Below are 18770 nucleotides of genomic sequence, written 5' to 3' on the forward strand. Positions count from 1 at the left end.
AGTGTCCAAAGATAACTCCCTCTCCCCATCCTCTCTCCTCCATACTGTTTCTATAGATACTGCCCCCTGCCCACCCTCTGTCCCCTCATACTGTGTCTATAGATACTGCCCCCTCCTCACTCTCTGCCCCCTCATACTGTGTCTATAGATACTGCCCCCTCTCCATCCTCTGTCTTCTATCTGTGTCTATAGATACTGCTCCCTCCCCATCCTCTCTCCCCCATACTGTGTCTATAGATACTGCCCTCTCCCCACCCTGTCCCCTCATACTGTGTCCACTGATAGATCCCTTTCAGCACAATCTGTCTCCCCATTCTGTGTCCATAGATACCTCCCCCCTTACCCCATAGTATTCCTCTTCGGTGTCACCGTCTTCAGCTCCACACTGGAGCACTTATCATCAGCACTCTCTGCCGCCTCTGCGCTGCACCCCTGACTTCCAGGTCAGCAGTGTGATCAGCTGACTTGATCCCACTAAAGCTGTCTCTCTGACCCGGAAGTCAGTGCTGGCGGGCACTACTTCAATTGTCCTCACGTCTGACAGATACAAGGACAATTAAGCAGTGGGAGCCGCGCGCTGCAGTTTCTATGAGTGCGGCTGTCATCGTGACAGCTGCGCTCAGAGAATGGCAGCTCCCACTACAGGGCGGCAAACGCACCCCCCTTTCACTGTGTTGCATCAGGCAGCTCGACAGCGCCCCCTGACAGTTGCGCCCTTGGGCAGAAGCCCCGCTAGTCCCTGCTTACATACACCTCTGTATATAGGGACAGTTAGGCAAGGATTAGCAATATGCACCCAGAACTGCTCGTGGTTCTGGATGCATATTGCACCTAACAGGTTCCCTTTAAGTCCTCTAAGTTTTAAAATGGGGACCTTTATAGATTGGACCTGTTTTTCACAGCATCTCAAAAATGCTGGATGGGATTAAAATCTGAGCAATTTGGTCATCAGTTCAGCACCTCAAACTCTTTATCGTGTTCCTTCCTGAACAATTCTTGTAGTGTGGCAGAGAGCATTATCCTGCTAGTAGAGGCTACTGCTATTAGGGAATACCTTTGTCATACAGGGGTTTAATTGGTGGACATCAATTTTTGGTAGTTAATATGTTTCAAAAGTAACATCCACATGAATGCTAGGATCCAAGATTCCTCAGCAGAACATTGATCAGAGAATCGTACTGCCTGCCTTTTCTTAATAGTGTATTTTGGTAGCTTCTCCTGTGTTACAAGCAAGGAACTGTGATTTCTAAGATCAAATCTCCTTCTTTTATCTGATCCGGTTCTGATGGTTATATGCTCATTATAGCCTGTTTCAGCTATAGACAGGGGTCAGTATGGGAACTTTGAGAGTCCACAGCGGCACTACACTATATAAACACATTTATTTATTACTAGAAGGTGGCCCGATTCTACGCATCGGGTATTCTAGAATTTACGTATTGTGTAGTTCATGTATGATTTTTGTTATATATATATAGATGTTGTTGTGTGTACTTACCAAGTGTTTGTGTAGGGCGCTGTACATGTTCTGGGTGTTGTCTGGGTGTGGCGGGGGGTGAGAGCGGTGTTGTATGTGTGTTGCGTGTGTTGCGTTGTTTGTGGAGCGCTGTGTGTCTGTAGCGTTTTGTGTGTGTGTGTGTTGCGCGGTTTGTGTGTGTGTGGTGTGTTTTGGGGGGAGATATGTTTTGTGCAATGTGTGTGTTGTGCGGTACGTGCGTATATTTATGTATGCCGCGGTGTTTGTGTGTTGGGTGTTGTGTGTGCAGCGTTGTCTGTGTGTGTGGGTGTCTGTGTAGGGCAGTGTTTGTGGTTCCCAGTGTGTGTGTGTGTTGTGCAGTGCGCGTGTGTGTGTGTGTGTGTGTTGGGGGAGGTGTGCACCTCCCATAGTGCTCCATCACCCATGCTGCGCACCCCCCATCGTGCTCCATCCCCCATGCTGCGCACTCCCCATCGTGCTCCATCCGCCATGCTGCGCACTCCCAAATGTGCTCCATCCGCCATGCTGCGCACTCCCAAACGTGCTCCATCCCCCATGCTGCGCACTCCCCATCGTGCTCCATCCGCCATGCTGCGCACTCCCAAACGTGCTCCATCCACCATGCTGCGCACTCCCAAACGTGGTCCATCCGCCATGCTGTGCACTCCCAAACGTGCTCCATCCGCCATACTGCGCACTCCCCATCATGCTGCATCCCCCATGCTGCGCACTCCCAAACATGCTCCATCCGCCATGCTGCGCACTCCCAAACGTGCTCCATCCGCCATGCTGCGCACTCCCAAACGTGCTCCATCCGCCATGCTGCGCACTCCCAAACGTGCTCCATCCGCCATGCTGCGCACTCCCAAACGTGCTCCATCCGCCATGCTGTGCACTCCCAAACGTGCTCCATCCGCCATACTGCGCACTCCCCATCGTGCTGCATCCCCCATGCTGCGCACTCCCAAACGTGCTCCATCCGCCATGCTGTGCACTCCCAAACGTGCTCCATCCGCCATGCTGCGCACTCCCAAACGTGCTCCATCCGCCATGTTGCGCACTCCCAAACGTGCTCCATCCGCCATGCTGCGCACTCCCAAACGTGCTCCATCCGCCATGCTGCGCACTCCCAAATGTGGTCCATCCGCCATGCTGCGCACTCCCAAACGTGCTCCATCCGCCATGCTGCGCACTCCCCAACGTGCTCCATCCGCCATACTGCGCACTCCCAAACGTGCTCCATCCGCCATATTGCGCACTCCCCATCGTGCACCATCCGCCATGCTGCGCACTCCCAAACGTGCTCCATCCGCCATGCTGCGCACTCCCAAATGTGCTCCATCCGCCATGCTGCGCACTCCCAAACGTGCTCCATCCCCCATGCTGCGCACTCCCAAACGTGCTCCATCCGCCATGCTGCGCACTCCCAAACGTGGTCCATCCGCCATGCTGCGCACTCCCAAACGTGGTCCATCTGCTATGCTGCGCACTCCCAAACGTAGTCCATCCCCCATGCTGCGCACTCCCAAATGTGCTCCATCCCCCATGCTGCGCACTCCCCATCGTGCTCCATCCCCCATGCTACGCACCCCCCATCGTGCTCCATCTCCCATGCTGCACCAGCATCAGCCTCTCTGCCCGCAACATCAGCCTCTCTGCCCGCAGCATCAGCCTCTCTCCTCCCAGCATCAGGCTCTCTCCTCCCAGCATCAGCCTCTCTCCTCCCAGCATCAGCCTTTTCTGTCCCTAGCATCAGCCTCTCTCCTCCCAGCCTACCCCAGCCTCAGCCTCCCCCAGCATCAGCCTCTCTTCTCTCAGCCTCCCCCTCCCAGCCTTCCCCACGATCAGCCTCTCTCCTCCCAGCATCATCCTCTCTCCTCCCAGCATCAGCCTCTCTCCTCCCAGCATCAGCCTCTCTCCTCCCAGCATCAGCCTTTTCTGTCCCCAGCATCAGCCTTTTCTGTCCCCAGCATCAGCCTCTCTCCTCCCAGCATCAGCCTTTTCTGTCCCCAGCATCAGCCTCTCTCCTCCCAGCCTACCCCAGCCTCAGCCTCCCCCAGCATCAGCCTCTCTTCTCTCAGCCTCCCCCTCCCAGCCTTCCCCAGGATCAGCCTCTCTCCTCCCAGCCTCCTCCAGCACGCCGTGCTCCTCTGCCGACACAGATCCGATCGCACACACACACCCGATCGCATACACTCACACACACCCGATCGCATACACTCACACACACCTGATCGCATACACTCACACACACCTGATCGCATACACTCACACACACCCGATCGCATACACTCACGCACACACACATTGACGATATTGCACATACGCGCTCACACTCACAACATCCGGAGATACCACATGCTTCTGGCCATGTGATCCTCCGGCAGGTCCTGGAAGTTCACTGCACAGTATCGCCGCTGAGAAGCAAGCGATATCCCAGGATGTTGTGAGTGTGTGGATGCGATGTGATGTGTGTGTGAGGTGTGTGTGAGAGTGAGTGTGATCTGATGTGTGTATGTGTGCGTGCGTGTGTGTATGTTCCGCCGCTGCAGGACCTTGATGCGCTGGTAACTATACTACCATGGTTACCAGCGTATCCCGTCCCCCGCTCGCACGGGAGCCCACACCAGCATACGGCGGCAACCCTAGCAATGCGAGGGTATGTGTCGGCTGGGTTGGCGGCGTACGCTGATGTGGGCTCCCGGGGGTACAGTACTCACCTGGGAGTCGTGACTCCGTGTCGGTCGGTTCGGGGAATGCGTGCGGGGGGCGGGGCCAGAGCGAGTGTGCATTGCGTGAGGGGGGCGGGGCGTGGGCGGGTTGCCTGGGTGAGCGGCCAATCCGTGCGGGGGGGCGGGGCCATGGCGAGCCCAGCGGCCAATCAGCTTTGTGTCACCGTAAGGACACAATTTTGGAGCAAGACAGACAGACAGACAGACAGACAGAATAAGGCAACTATATATATAGACTAGAAGGTGGCCCGATTCTAACGTATCGGGTAGCCTAGAATGTGTATGTAGGTTAGCAGATTGAATAATAAGGTAATGAATGGACTGGATGGGTTAGGTTTAATTTAGTATTCTTATAATTGTTTATTGGTTTTAAAATGACAAACAACAGAAGGAACAGTTTTAATAGAGGAGTCTAATGTTTAATGATGTCCATGGCTTGTAATGAAAGAAGGCCATGAACAGTGTAAAGTTAAGTAAAAATATGCTGATGCTGTGATGTGGCCCAATGCTGGTATGTGCACCCATCGTGGTACAACCACCATCCTGACATGTGCCCCTGTTGCGGACGGGGGCCGCTGCCGCTGCAGGGCTGCTCGGATCCGGGTTAGTTACTTCGTCTCGAGTGGTGACCAGACCCGGGCTCGCACGGCTGTCCGCCCTCACAACCGTAGGAAGGGAGTATTTACAGGGGATTGATTTGTCGGTAACGCCACCCGCTGCAGCATGGAGGGAGCTCGTGTGAATCCGTGCCCTTGGTGTTGCTGTTAGCCTGTGGCCTTTTCCATGGCACCTTCCAATTAGTTTGACCCTCAAGCTTGAAACTTTTCGGGTCCCGCTCACCCGTATGGCTAAAGGAGTGAGCTTGCTCTCAGGGTTCACGCATAGGATTTCTTTGGACTGTAATTTGGCAAAGTCTTATTCCATCGGTGCGCTAGTACCCCGATTTTGGAGCATGTTGGGGATGAATCTTGAAGTCTTCACCCCCGTCGGGTAAATTACCAGGATGTGTGAAGCTACTTCCTGGCCTAGGGTCCACGTACCCCGTTGTGCCCTGGCCCCTGCCCGGTGATGGCTCAAGGCCGCCGGCTGCCCTCCTCGGCAGTCCGTGCCTCTTGATGTGATCCCCTGCGACCGGGGTTCCAGCTCCTACCAGGCCCAGACCAACGTCTTCCACCTAGTAAACTTCAGGAGCCCTGCTCTGGACTGGTGACCTCTCCCTCTCAGAGAGTCACCTTCCACCTCCTGCTCCTCTCACTTCTGTTTCACTTCTCTGTCACTTTCTCACTTTCCCCTACCAACCCCCCATGTGGACGGCCCTATTCCCTTCAGGCCCCGCATTGGTGTGTCTGGTGGTTTCGGTGCGAAGTGTTCCTAGGATTTTGACTGGCTAAGCTGTTAGCAACACCAGAGGACCAGGATCCGTAACCAAGGAGGAGTGGATACTGTGCAGAAGGACAGATTGCACAATACCCTGTGACAACCTGATAGGCCAGGGTGTCACATTTACAGTTGAAAAAAGCCCTAGGTCCATCTAGTTCAACCTTCTTCCACCAATTATTCATTTTGCCACTAAATCATTTATAACCAACAATGTTGCGAGTACTGAGGAAATCATCCAGCCCTTTTTTAAAAGCTGTTATAGTATCTGCCATTACTACCTCTTGTGGTAGGGCATTCCACAGTCTGACTGCTCTAACTGTAAAGAATCCTTTCCTATTTAGCTGCCGGAATCGCTTTTCTTCCACTCGCAGTGAGTGCCCCCTGGTCCTTAGTATTGTCTATGGAAGAAATAAGTCATGTGCCAGTCCTTTATATTGACCACACATGTATTTATACATATAAATGAGATCTCATCTGAGACGTCTTTTTTCTAAGCTAAACATATCTAACTTTTTCAACCTGTCATCACATGGGAGGCCTTCCATTCCTTGTAGTAGTCTAGTTGCCCGCCTTTGAACTGACTCTAACTTCTGAATGTCCTTTTTAAAATGTGGAGCCCAAAACTGGGTAAAACAATGGATATAACTTCTACCTCTAGAATTCCATCCTTAACACTCAAAAATTGGCTGCTAAATAGGGAACTTTTTGATGTATATAGGTGTCTTAGTTCATCATCAAAAAAATATGCGTTCTATTTTAATTGACATCAAGTCTTTACTAGAATAGACAATTTTAAAGTGAATCTGTCACCAGGTTTTTGCTCCCCCATCTCAGAGAAACATAACGTACAGCCAGAGGCCCTGATGCCAGCGATGTGTCACTTACTGAGCTGTTTGCTGCCATTTTGATCAAATCAATGATTTCTCTGTTGCAAATCTAGCATCTATGCCACGTAATCCTCTAATGATAATCTACTGCTGATTAAACTGTGATTTTATCAAAACTACACTAAGTAGCCCAGTAAGTGACACACCGCTGGAGTCAGGATCTCTGCCCCTACGTTACGCTGCTCTCAGATTAAGTGGCAAAAACCGGTTACAAATTCCCTTTAACAGATTTTCACTCTATTTCTAGATATAAAAAGTTGAAATCCAGAAAAAAACATGGTCAGATCATAATCCTCTAAGCTTTGTAGTGTATGGAAATGGAAATTTGAATTCAGAAAAAATATGAAGATACAACTCATTCCCATAATAATCTCCATCATTTAAAAGGGAAAGCAAACAGGCTATAAAAATCTATTGAGAATAAAACTGATATCTCACCTAAATTGCTATTGAATGCAAATAAGGTGGTTATTAGAGGCATTTTAATAAAAATGAACGCCCAAAACAAAAAACAGTCTAAACAAAAAGTTTTGGATTTAACCCAAGAAATTCATGATTTGGAAACAAAACAACAAAAAGATCCCTGTCATCAGACTTGAACATTCTTCATCTAAGAGAAGCTCCTAAAGTAACCTGAGTTGAAGACTGATAAATTAATTCAAATTCTAAGAAAAAATCACAATCATTCATATAAGAAAATGTCTAACCTTATGGCCAACAAGGTCAAACAAAGTAGGCAGAAGACCAGAAAAGATCAAATTAAAAAGACTGGTGGTATACGCTAATTATTTAATTAACATATTTATTTTTCATCCATACTAGCTAGCTAACTATTAAGTCTTTAACACCTCTTCCCTTGCAGATGTCCTGACTTAGTCATCTAGAGTCACGGCTGTCTTTCTGCATTGCGAGACTAGTGACAGATTCGGGACTTGAGAGTCATTTCCATACTTGACAATCAATATTAAAAATGTTTTCCTTTCCTTTGGCAATCATAGGGTTAATGTGATATATATATTATATATACCTTGCCAACAAGCAGGTTAATTACCAGCTCAGGTGTTTCCGGTTTGGGACCATTCCCAGTCCCTTTATATACCCTTATTCTCTTTGCCATTTGTATACTGGACCTGGAGGTGGAAGGAGCTGCTGAAACCCTCTGTTGAAGTTGCAGTGGTGGCTGCAGTCTTGGTGCTGACTGTAGCAGTCTGTTGTAGTTTTTTCCTTCATCTGTCTTTCTTCCTCGGTGTTGTTCTAGTGCAGAAGTGGGGCTAGCGTCCTTCACCTGCCCACTCCATAGCCAGGGACTATTGTAATGTCTTTTCAGGGCTTCAGGTTCCTTCTCGGTGACAGGTGAGGATCATGTATAGATAGGGAGTTCTAGGAGTGTAGGGTACAGCAGCAGGTAAGTGATGGAGGTGTCCATCTTCCCTCTCACTAGGCCTAGGGCAATCCATTGTTAAAGTGCCTCCTGCATACCTCTTGTTTATTGTGGTGTAACCACTGTTGTGTGTTTTGGCTCACGCTGGACCTTCCCCAAGCCCGTGCTGTGACATCTAGCCACCACAATCTGGCCCTAGTCAATGTCACATTTGCCCATCTTTTCTATATTCTACACCGCAACTATTCACTTGCAACGTAAGACATCCCACCCTTGACAGGTGTCATTGTAGCAAGATAATGAAGTGAATGTTATTCACTTCAACTGTCAATGGTTTCATTGTATGGCTGATCGGTATACATGCTTTTATGAGATATTATTCTTTCATATTCCAAAGTTTTTAGGTAACAAAGTAGCAGATAACTAAATTTGCTCTTCTACCTCTATTCTATTGTTGAAAAATGACTCATTACTCCATTCTTTATGAGAAGTGCATTATAGTATTATGCTTTTTAGTATAGTGTGATGGAAAGTGGCAGGCCAATATTTGATGCTCAGCAATAAGTCATTTCTAGTCATTGACTGGATAATATCGGAGTATAATTGCCCATGGCATCAAAGATACAGCGATGCTCTAGGGAAGCCATACAACTTGACTTGAGGCCTAATTGAGGGTAGCATCTTAACATTGTTTTAAACATATGCAAAATGGTAAAATGTAATAGTAGTAGAGATTGTAAAATTATTTAACTAATTGGGGAGACTAACTCTCATAGAGGAATTTATAGAGATACATGTTAGCATGGATGCCCCTACATTTTAATATTACATGCATACATCTATAACAGATCATTTGTACAGTTTAACCAAGGATAGAGAATGTAAATGATTTTAATAAACTGAAGTCTAGCATTAGTCCAACATAAACAAGTCTAAAATAGAAAAATATAAATATGAAGACCCCCAGAATATTTGGGTCTGTTTACATGGGTCGAATCAGTGCATGAAGCTTCATAAGAATATTCAATCCCAATGATTTGCCATTGAAAACACGTTCCCGATCAACTGATGAATGAGTAATACACTTGTTGAGCAGCTGTTTGGATTGCATATGCCAGCATAAAAATGATACCTATAAGCAGCATATCACTCCCTTTAAACAAGTGCTTTGCTGCCAAAAGCATGCATGCTATATGATAACAAAACAGTCATATTTCCTGGCCAACTGGTTGCGTTGGCTAGTGTGAATTGAACGAATATCGATGGACTTGTATATCAGAGAAAAAGAAAGAAATGGGTACTGTGAATAGAAATGATCATGTTGGCATAACAACTTTATTAAATATATTTGGTAGCCTAACAAACAAAGGTGGAATCTTTAAGACCGGCGTTGTGAGCACAAGACTTAATGAAGGGTGCGTAAATTAAGAGGTGCATAAATTAGGTGCATTTATTAATCTGCTTGCGCCACCACCAGTAATGTACTGCAATCAGGGACTGGAGTATGTTTCTGGAGTGGCATAACTTTTCATTAAAGGGTTATTCCCATATCTAAGATCATGTCCCAATATGTAGTAGGTGTAATAATAATAATAATAATAATATTTGTGCGTCACGGTGATTTTAAGATAGCGTGGAACCGGGGCTCCTTAGCTATTGCTCAAGTTAAGGAACCCTATGCTATCGCTAATCTCAGGGATAATGGTGGAGATGCTTCAGTCTGCTTCCTGGCCTTGCTCCTGACCAGTACTGATCTGATTCCCCCTCATCGCAGTGAGGGATGGGACAGGAGTGTGTAGAAAACCACAGATAAAGACACATAAGAGAAAACCAAAACTCTGTCACACAGCACACACACAAAGGTAAAGACAACAAGAGGAGGAAGGAAGTATTAAACAACAAGGGTAAGCACCACAACTGCCCCTACCAATAAGCACAACTTTCACCTGAGAGTCTTAGATATCTAAATTCACAGACCAACAAAGAACAAACTATAGCTGGCAAGGGTAGAAGGATTCCACCACCATAAATAGGAGGGAAGCAGATGTGATAGGTCTCTCCACAACATGAGATTAAAGGAGCAAGCAGACTAGCAGAGTTTAAATCTTTTTAGCCTGACTATGATTCAGCACACAGCAGGTGTACGCCTGAGTCTACCTGTGTTGATAGCAGACACTAGAGAAACCATAGGGCAGAATTTCAGAATCTTCACTCTGAACAGTGGGATGCCGTCATGACAATCGGTGAAGTTTGTGCAAAACTTTGTGTGGGAATTTGTAAATACCTCCAATTAGAAATGTAGTATAGTTTTCCTGATATAGTCTTGTCGCTTACCTCATGTGCAGAGCATTGCCGCTTAGGCATCCATGGTTACAACTACAAGCAACTAAAAAAAACTGTCAATATATAAGTGGATGTAACCATAGATACCTAATCTAAAATGCCCTACACATGAGGTAAGAGACATGGATATATCAGGAGAACTATACTACATTTCTAATTGAAGGTATTTGCTAATATTATTATTATTATTATTATTATTATTATACCTACTACATATTGGGATAGGATCTTGGAGATGTAAATAACCCTTTAATTTGACAGGCAGACGTAGCCATGACCCATCCTGTCCATGTCCCGTCCATATAGCTGGCTGAAACTGGCGTGTATAAGCCAAATGTAGCAAATAAGCAAATATGGTATTTTACACCAGAATTCCGGCATAAACACAATAATGAATTGTCCCCATAATGCTGCCTCACGTGTTCAGTTGTTAAAATATCGCAGACTTTCTTAAAGAGTCTGTCTAGTTTAGAAAATCCTATTTTGAATACCCAATTAGGCCATTGCAAGTTAATAGAGAACCTCTTTTTACATCTATCATTTTGAAGAGAGCAGCTGAAAAGAATTTTACTGTGTTTGGAGAACCAAGCAAGTCCAGGGTCAAAATGAACATTTTATTTTAATGAGAACTGTAATACTCCTTTTCCCCTGTCGGGGTGCTGCAGGGTAATTTATGGCTTGCTAATATGTATCCCGTGCAAATTACAGCGGATTGTTGGGGCTCCAGGCAGCAAACCTTGTGGTCAATCCCGTTTTGGGAACCTTTTAATAAAAAAAAAGTTGCTATTAAAGAAAAACAACTCTTGTGAAGTTATTTCACCTCTTTTTTGCTATATTTGACCTGAATTCATAAACAGCTTTAATATGTTCAGCATGTACCATATTATATTTTATGTCTAAAATACACAACACATCTGTTTTTTGTCTACATTTTATAGATAAATGGCCAAGATGATGATGGTGTGATTGCAGGAAGCTGGAATAATGATTACACTTATGGGGTATCACCATCTGCTTGGACCGGAAGCATTGAGATATTGTTGGAATATTATAGCTCTAAGTTGTCAGTAAAATATGGGCAATGCTGGGTCTTTGCCGGCGTATTCACCACATGTGAGTATAAAATACTGAAAAACTTAGAAAAAAAGTGACCTGATGCATTTAAATAGGACTAAGTGCTTTCAATTTATATGCTGTATAATATTTCCAGGAGCCACCTCATTTTTACCCTTTGACCCCCTATTTTCATGTGATGTTTGGTTCTCCGCGCATTTGGTGGCACAGCGGCGTCGGACTCTGTTCACATTACAGAGTCTGACAAGCAACTGGATGCTTAAGAGTTGTTCAACCAGAGCCGGGCATTGGCTGATTCAGGTTCACTGGTATTCAACCCTGCAGGAGTTAATTCCAGCAGAATGGTGAGCAGGAACTAGGAGCTCAAGTTGCTAATTGCCATGTGCAACTGTCTCTTTCCTATTTAAGGTACTGGTTTGTGTTTCAGCATGCCTCCAGCGATTCTGATCTTAGTGGTGATCCAGTTCATGGTGATCTGTAATTGTTATTTTGTGTGGTGTGGAAGTCCCCCTGTTGTATATTTATTTCCTTCCTTTTTCTTTATTCGCTGTACACATATTGTCTCTCCTTCTCCTGTGTGCTTGCATTTTTGTTCTCCCTCATCCATGTCATTTCTGAGGGGTTTTTTTTCACTGTGTTTCCAGACCATCCCAAAGATGGGGGAGATGGGGAGCTAGATCAGGGCTCGGACAGGAATCAGGGTCACACTGGGCTCAGACCTGGCTACCATCAAACCTACCTCCGAGCCGAGATAAGGGACAGCGCAGGGTCTCTAGTCTGAGGGTCAGCCTAGGAGCCTCTGTTCTGTCATTTCACATCCTGTGACACCTATAAACGTTGACCTTTTCTACAGGGGATGATTAGTTGTGCCTCTGGAATAGCTTTTAGAACCTTAAGGCCCCGTTACACGCTACGATTTATCTGACGATCTCAGTAGCGATGTGACATGCCCAGATCGTTGTTACAATTTGCCGAGATTGCACATAGGTCATTTATTAGCGGTAACACATACACATCTCACCAACAACGCAACAGCAATCAGCGATATATTGTTTGACCAAGGCGGTCGTTTGGATGTTGTTTGTCGTTGGCAGGGTGTCAAACGTACCAATATGTCTGCTGCGATCCAAACGACGAACAATATTTTGAAACTGAACAACGTGTCGACGATCAACGATTTTCAACCTACTTGCAATCGTTTGGAGTCGATCGTAGGTGTCACATGCAACGACGTCGCTAACGATGACGGAAGTGCGTCACGGAAACCGTGACCCCGACGACATATCGTCAGATATATCGTAACGGGGCCTTTAGAGAAATAGATAAGGATGAAACTGGTTCCAAATTCCTAGGTAAAACCTGAATTAAAGTCCCAAAGGTCAACGCAGTAGCCTACTCATTTCAGCATTGCACAGATTCCTTCCTGGTTAGAAAAGATTTTTGCCCTGAGGAAGGTGCTGGTACGATGCTGAAATTAGTAGTATTTAATTGGATTAACAAATATACTATCCTGAGCCTTTGTCAATTGCTCAACAGTGTTTCACAGTACACCTCCATTTTCCTTACTTTGAAAACTAAACCTCAATGCTGATTGATATTTTTATGCCTATGCACAGTGTAGGAAGAAAGCTGTGAATTAATGGTGTGGGCAGGGTTTTACAGAACTCATCATTGAGAAGACTAGCAGGTGATATCATCAAAAGTACACGAAAAAGCCCAATAAGTGACACCACTGCAATCAGGGTCTGCTTTCGGCTTTGTGATCTTACTACAATAGGGATTTTGATTCTCTCAGATTGAGAAATATAACCCTGTTGGACAGGTTCTCTTTAAAGTACTAATCCAGTGGGTTTTTTTGTTTTAATTTTTCCATATATAGTGTATGTAGGAAAACTCTTTTGTAGACTTTGTCTTCTGCCGTTTCCAGCGCTGCTCCGCTCCCTCTTCTGCATCACATGATCACAGTAGTGAATCTCCGGCTTACAGAGTGTTTCTGTGTAGACTGCAAGTCATTTTCTCAATGTATGTCTATGAGACGCAGAAAAAGGCTCCCATAGACTTACATTAAGAGAGGAAATGTGTGTTCAGCTGGCAAATCACAACTGCAGTCACATGATGGAGGAAAAGGACTGGAGCAGTGATGAAATTCGGTGAGAATTTTCATGCATAAACTGAACATACATTACTGATAGCTAATAGAAGAGGAAATTTAAAAAAAAAAAAAAAACATAACGCTTCCATGGCACTTTAAAAGTGAGATGGACGATAGCCTATTTTTTTTTCCAAAATCACTAATTTCCTTTCACAGACACAGCAGCATGGCCAAATTATCTTACTCCCAGTAAAAGTACAGTAAATGATCTCCAACTGTCGTCTTATGTTACGTGGACCTGTTTCCCCAGAGATCTTATTAATAGCTGTATGAAAGTATTCATTCTCATTTGTAACCTGCTGGAAGGTTGGTGGAGCCAACTTGAAACTGTCAACACGCTAGTCACATTGTAATGTAATGGCTACCAAGTGACCTCACGGCACATTTCATTCTGTAAGTGCAACATAAGTAAACAATACGCAATTTATTGAGCAGCATATCCGCCTACTCGCTCTTCATGTCATCTCGCCAGCTTTCCTATATATTTACCGCTATGCCTGACTGCTGACCCTGAGAGAGAATCATTAGCTTCACGTGTGCTTAGGTTACATGACATAGTTATCTTTCATTTGTAAACAGGAAAACATAAGAGGATGGAAGTGTTATGTGATTACTTCTCATACAACATATTTCATTCCCATCACTTTAGAGAAATGCGCAGCTGAATTCATTTTAACAGCGCACATATGTCTGCTTACACGTCAAAGGATGATTTGTAATTCAGAATTTAACATCACAGCATACTGCAAGACTAAAAAGGGCTCTAGAGACAGAACAGCGCCACTCTTCTCTGTGGGAGGGGCCTAGTATTGCAATTTGATCATGGATAATAGTGGCACAGTTTTGTCCCATGGATGACAGTGGCACAGTCTTGTCCCATGGATGACAATGGCACAGTCTTGTTCCATGGATGACAGTGGCACAGTCTTGTCCCATGGATGACAGTGGCACAGTCTTGTTCCATGGATGACAGTGGCACAGTCTTGTCCCATGGATAACAGTGGCATAGTCTTGTCCCATGGATGACAGTGGCACAGTCTTGTCCCATAGATGACAGTGGCACAGTCTTGTCCCATGGATGACAGTGGCACAGTCTTGTTCCATGGATGACAGTGGCACAGTCTTGTCCCATAGATGACAGTGGCACAGTCTTGTCCCATGGATGACAGTGGCACAGTCTTGTCCCATGGATGACAGTGGCACAGTCTTGTTCCATGGATGACAGTGGCACAGTCTTGTCCCATAGATGACAGTGGCACAGTCTTGTCCCATGGATGACAGTGGCACAGTCTTGTTCCATGGATGACAGTGGCACAGTCTTGTCCCATAGATGACAGTGGCACAGTCTTGTCCCATGGATGACAGTGGCACAGTCTTGTCCCATGGATGACAGTGGCACAGTCTTGTTCCATGGATGACAGTGGCACAGTCTTGTCCCATAGATGACAGTGGCACAGTCTTGTCCCATGGATGACAGTGGCACAGTCTTGTCCCATGGATGACAGTGGCACAGTCTTGTTCCATGGATGACAGTGGCACAGTCTTGTCCCATAGATGACAGTGGCACAGTCTTGTCCCATGGATGACAGTGGCGCAGTGTTGTCCCATAGATGACAGTGGCGCAGTGTTGTCCCATGGATGACAGTGGCGCAGTGTTGTCCCATAGATGACAGTGGCACAGTCTTGTCCCATGGATGACAGTGGCAGAGTTTTTTCCCATGGATGACAGTGGCACAGTCTTGTCCCATGGATAACAGTGGCATAGTCTTGTCCCATGGATGACAGTGGCACAGTCTTGTTCCATGGATGACAGCGGCACAGTCTTGTCCCATAGATGACAGTGGCGCAGTGTTGTCCCATGGATGACAGTGGCGCAGTGTTGTCCCATAGATGACAGTGGCACAGTCTTGTCCCATGGATGACAGTGGCAGAGTTTTGTCCCATGGATGACAGTGGCACAGTTTTGTCCCATGGATGACAGTGGTGCAGTCTTGTTCCATGGATGACAGAGGCACAGTTTTGTCCCATGGATGACAGTGGCGCAGTCTTGTCCCATAGATGACAATGGCACAGTCTTCTTCCATGCATAACAGTGGCGCAGTTTTGTCCCATGGATGACAGTGGCGCAGTGTTGTCCCATAGATGACAGTGGCACAGTCTTGTCCCATGGATGACAGTGGCAGAGTTTTGTCCCATGGATGACAGTGGCACAGTTTTGTCCCATGGATGACAGTGGCGCAGTCTTGTTCCATGGATGACAGAGGCACAGTTTTGTCCCATGGATGACAGTGGCGCAGTCTTGTCCCATAGATGACAATGGCACAGTCTTCTTCCATGCATAACAGTGGCGCAGTTTTGTCCCATGGATGACAGTGGCGCAGACTAGTCTTGTCCCATGGATGACAGTGGCAGAGTTTTGTCCCATAGATGACAGTGGCACAGTCTTGTCCCATGGATAACAGTGGCATAGTCTTGTCCCATGGATGACAGTGGCACAGTCTTGTTCCATGGATGACAGCGGCACAGTCTTGTCCCATAGATGACAGTGGCACAGTCTTGTCCCATGGATGACAGTGGCAGAGTTTTGTCCCATGGATGACAGTGGCACAGTCTTGTCCCATGGATAACAGTGGCACAGTTTTGTCCCATGGATGACAGTGGCGCAGTCTTGTTCCATGGATGACAGAGGCACAGTTTTGTCCCATGGATGACAGTGGCACAGTCTTGTCCCATAGATGACAATGGCACAGTCTTCTTCCATGCATGACAGTGGCGCAGTTTTGTCCCATGGATGACAGTGGCGCAGACTAGTCTTGTCCCATGGATGACAGTGGCTCAGTCTTGTCCCATGGATGACAGTGGCTCAGTCTTGTCCCATGGATGACAGTGGCATAGTCTTGTCCCAATATAAAGAGTGGTAACGGTTAGAATATATCTATCTTGAAAGGTTATCAATATTTTTTGGCATTTACAACAATATTACTTGATAGGCTCTGTTCACACTTCAAGCTTTGTTTCATTTTTACTGTATTTTTGGATATCGGTTGGTCAGTTTTAAGAAAAAAATAAAATGCAATAACGTAATGGTCAGGGAAATAGCCAAAAAATGGATGGTAAAATCATTTTGTTTTTCAGTTCATATTGAAAATATTTCATTCTTTTTTTCATTAGTAAATAAATAACTAAAAAAAAAAATAGCAAAACAATGTAGCTGGAGCCAGGAGAGGGCGCAATGGTTTGGAACCATATACTATTATATACTGTGTGTGTGTATATATATATATATATATATATATATATATATATATATATATATATATACAACTCTGGCAAAAATTAAGAGACCACTGCAAAATTTTCAGTTTTTCTGATTTTTCTCTTTATATTTATATTTTTGACTAAAATGTAAATAGTTACTTTATTCTATAAACTACTGACAACATGCCTCCGAATTTCCAAGCAATACATTTTGTATTTATTTTCTGAAAATGAGAAATGGTCAAAGTCAAAATAAAGGTTATCATTTAGTTTTGGGTTTTTTTAGGGTTTCATTTTTACGGCATTCATTGTTCAGTAAAATACTGTATGTCTTGATAACATGATTGTAAAGATCAGTACAATTATGTAGGATACCAACTGTGTATTTTTGGGGTTGTTTTTTTTTTTACTAACTTTTTAGTGACTTAAAACAATTTTGACCTTTCCCTTAAACATTTGTTAGTTTGTGTCACTACTTTCTGAAACCCATAGCGTATTATTTTCTATGAATGGTGCTATTTTTTTTTTTTAATTCTTTTTTTGAATGCCATATTAGAGATTTTAACCCCTTCACCCCCGGGCAATTTTCCATTTTTCATTTTCACTTTTTCCTCCCTTTCTTCCAAGAGCCATAACTTTTTTTTTTTTGTCATATGACTGCTTGTTTTTTGCGGGACGAGATGTATTTTGAATGACACCTTTCATTCTGCCACATATTGTCCTGGAAAAAGGGAAACAAATTCCAAATGCGGTGAAATGCGGTGAACTGAAAGCTGTACTGACCTATCGCTTCTGCTGATCAGAGTGATGCTTCAGCATTACTCTGAATAGCAGAAATGCTGATCTTCTATGAATGCTGGCGCTCTGTGGTTCCGAGGGAGCAATGAAGCTCTTCCCTTGGCAATGGCGTGAACTCCTCTGTCCCACCAGAGAACCCGTGAGACACGTCTGCTTCTTTCCTCACCTTCTGGAGAACTCCTAACTGTTGTGTGTGCTCCTATCTCTCCCTGGTGGCCGCTCCACATTCGGGTCCCTGTCACTAGTGGGTGGTTCCCCCCATGTTTGAGGGCTACCTTAAGACCCTACCCTAGGCCGCACGCCATTAGGGTGGGCAACCTGGTTTTGTATTTGAGTGTGTAAGTGATGAAACCGGTACCGACCTCCTCTGGATCCACATTAAGCACTACACCTTAAATCAGGTGCAGTACTCTGTGGCGACTGAAGCCTCAGGGGCGCCACATGACCCCACAGCAAATGGCAGCACTCCCGGGCTGCAACCAAATAAAGTTAGTACACCGCATTATTTTTGTATGCAATAACAAATAACATAATCTTCCCTTTATGGGAGGCACCATCAATGAACGTTACTAACAGGTTAATTTTGTACAGGTCAACGTATCAAAGCAATATCAAAACATGTTCAAGTACTGATCATTAGCAGCATGCAATTTCAAAAACCATTGTCATTATAAAACTAGTGCAGTATAAAACTAGTATCTGGTATAAAAACATTCTTGTCATCAATTTAAAACTTTTCATAAATTACACATATAAAACGTCCTTACTGTAGCACGATAAACAATGGAAACCACCGAAGTACTTTTGTGCCACTGGTCAGTGCACCGCCCCCAATTATCAGACATTCCTTGAAACAAGAAAACTTGCAAGCCACCCTAATTCTGGTAGGGAGCACAACTGGTGCAACTATATACAATAAGTTCCGACCACCATCAGTCCTGTGGCTCAGTTGTCCATATCAAACGCAGAAAATAAACCGCGAAAAATAAACCGGTATTTACATTCGGAAATGACCGTGAACAATTTACTTGGGGCTGGGTAACTCCTGGCCGGCTGGTCTCAGGTAGTTCTCTCCCAAAGTCTGGGTGCACATATCCCACTTACCGGGTGTCCTTGGTGCCTGGTGGGAAACGGGGACTGGTTCTGGACGTTCCTCTGGATGGGATACCGGCTCTGCAGCTGTCTTTTCTCGTCGGCTCAGTTCCACGTCCAGGGCATACCAGCCCCGCTCTCCCCTGTGGCGGGTGTAGGTCACCTGGTCATCGGGATACAGGTTATGTCCAGGGTG

The 18770-nt window shown here is 45.3% G+C and overlaps 1 protein-coding gene across 1 annotated transcript in view; it reads left to right on the forward strand.

Annotated features, from left to right (window-relative positions):
• F13A1 (coagulation factor XIII A chain) overlaps positions 1-18770 on the forward strand; it is a 252196-nt gene that overhangs the window by 105220 nt on the left and 128206 nt on the right. Inside the window, exon 7 of the mRNA XM_075316465.1 lies at positions 11139-11313. Coding sequence (XP_075172580.1) covers positions 11139-11313 — 175 coding nt within the window. The remainder of the gene's footprint in view (positions 1-11138; positions 11314-18770) is intronic.

Source organism: Anomaloglossus baeobatrachus, chromosome 6 (assembly GCF_048569485.1).
Source record: "Anomaloglossus baeobatrachus isolate aAnoBae1 chromosome 6, aAnoBae1.hap1, whole genome shotgun sequence".
In the NCBI taxonomy this organism is placed as follows: Eukaryota; Metazoa; Chordata; class Amphibia; order Anura; family Aromobatidae; genus Anomaloglossus; species Anomaloglossus baeobatrachus.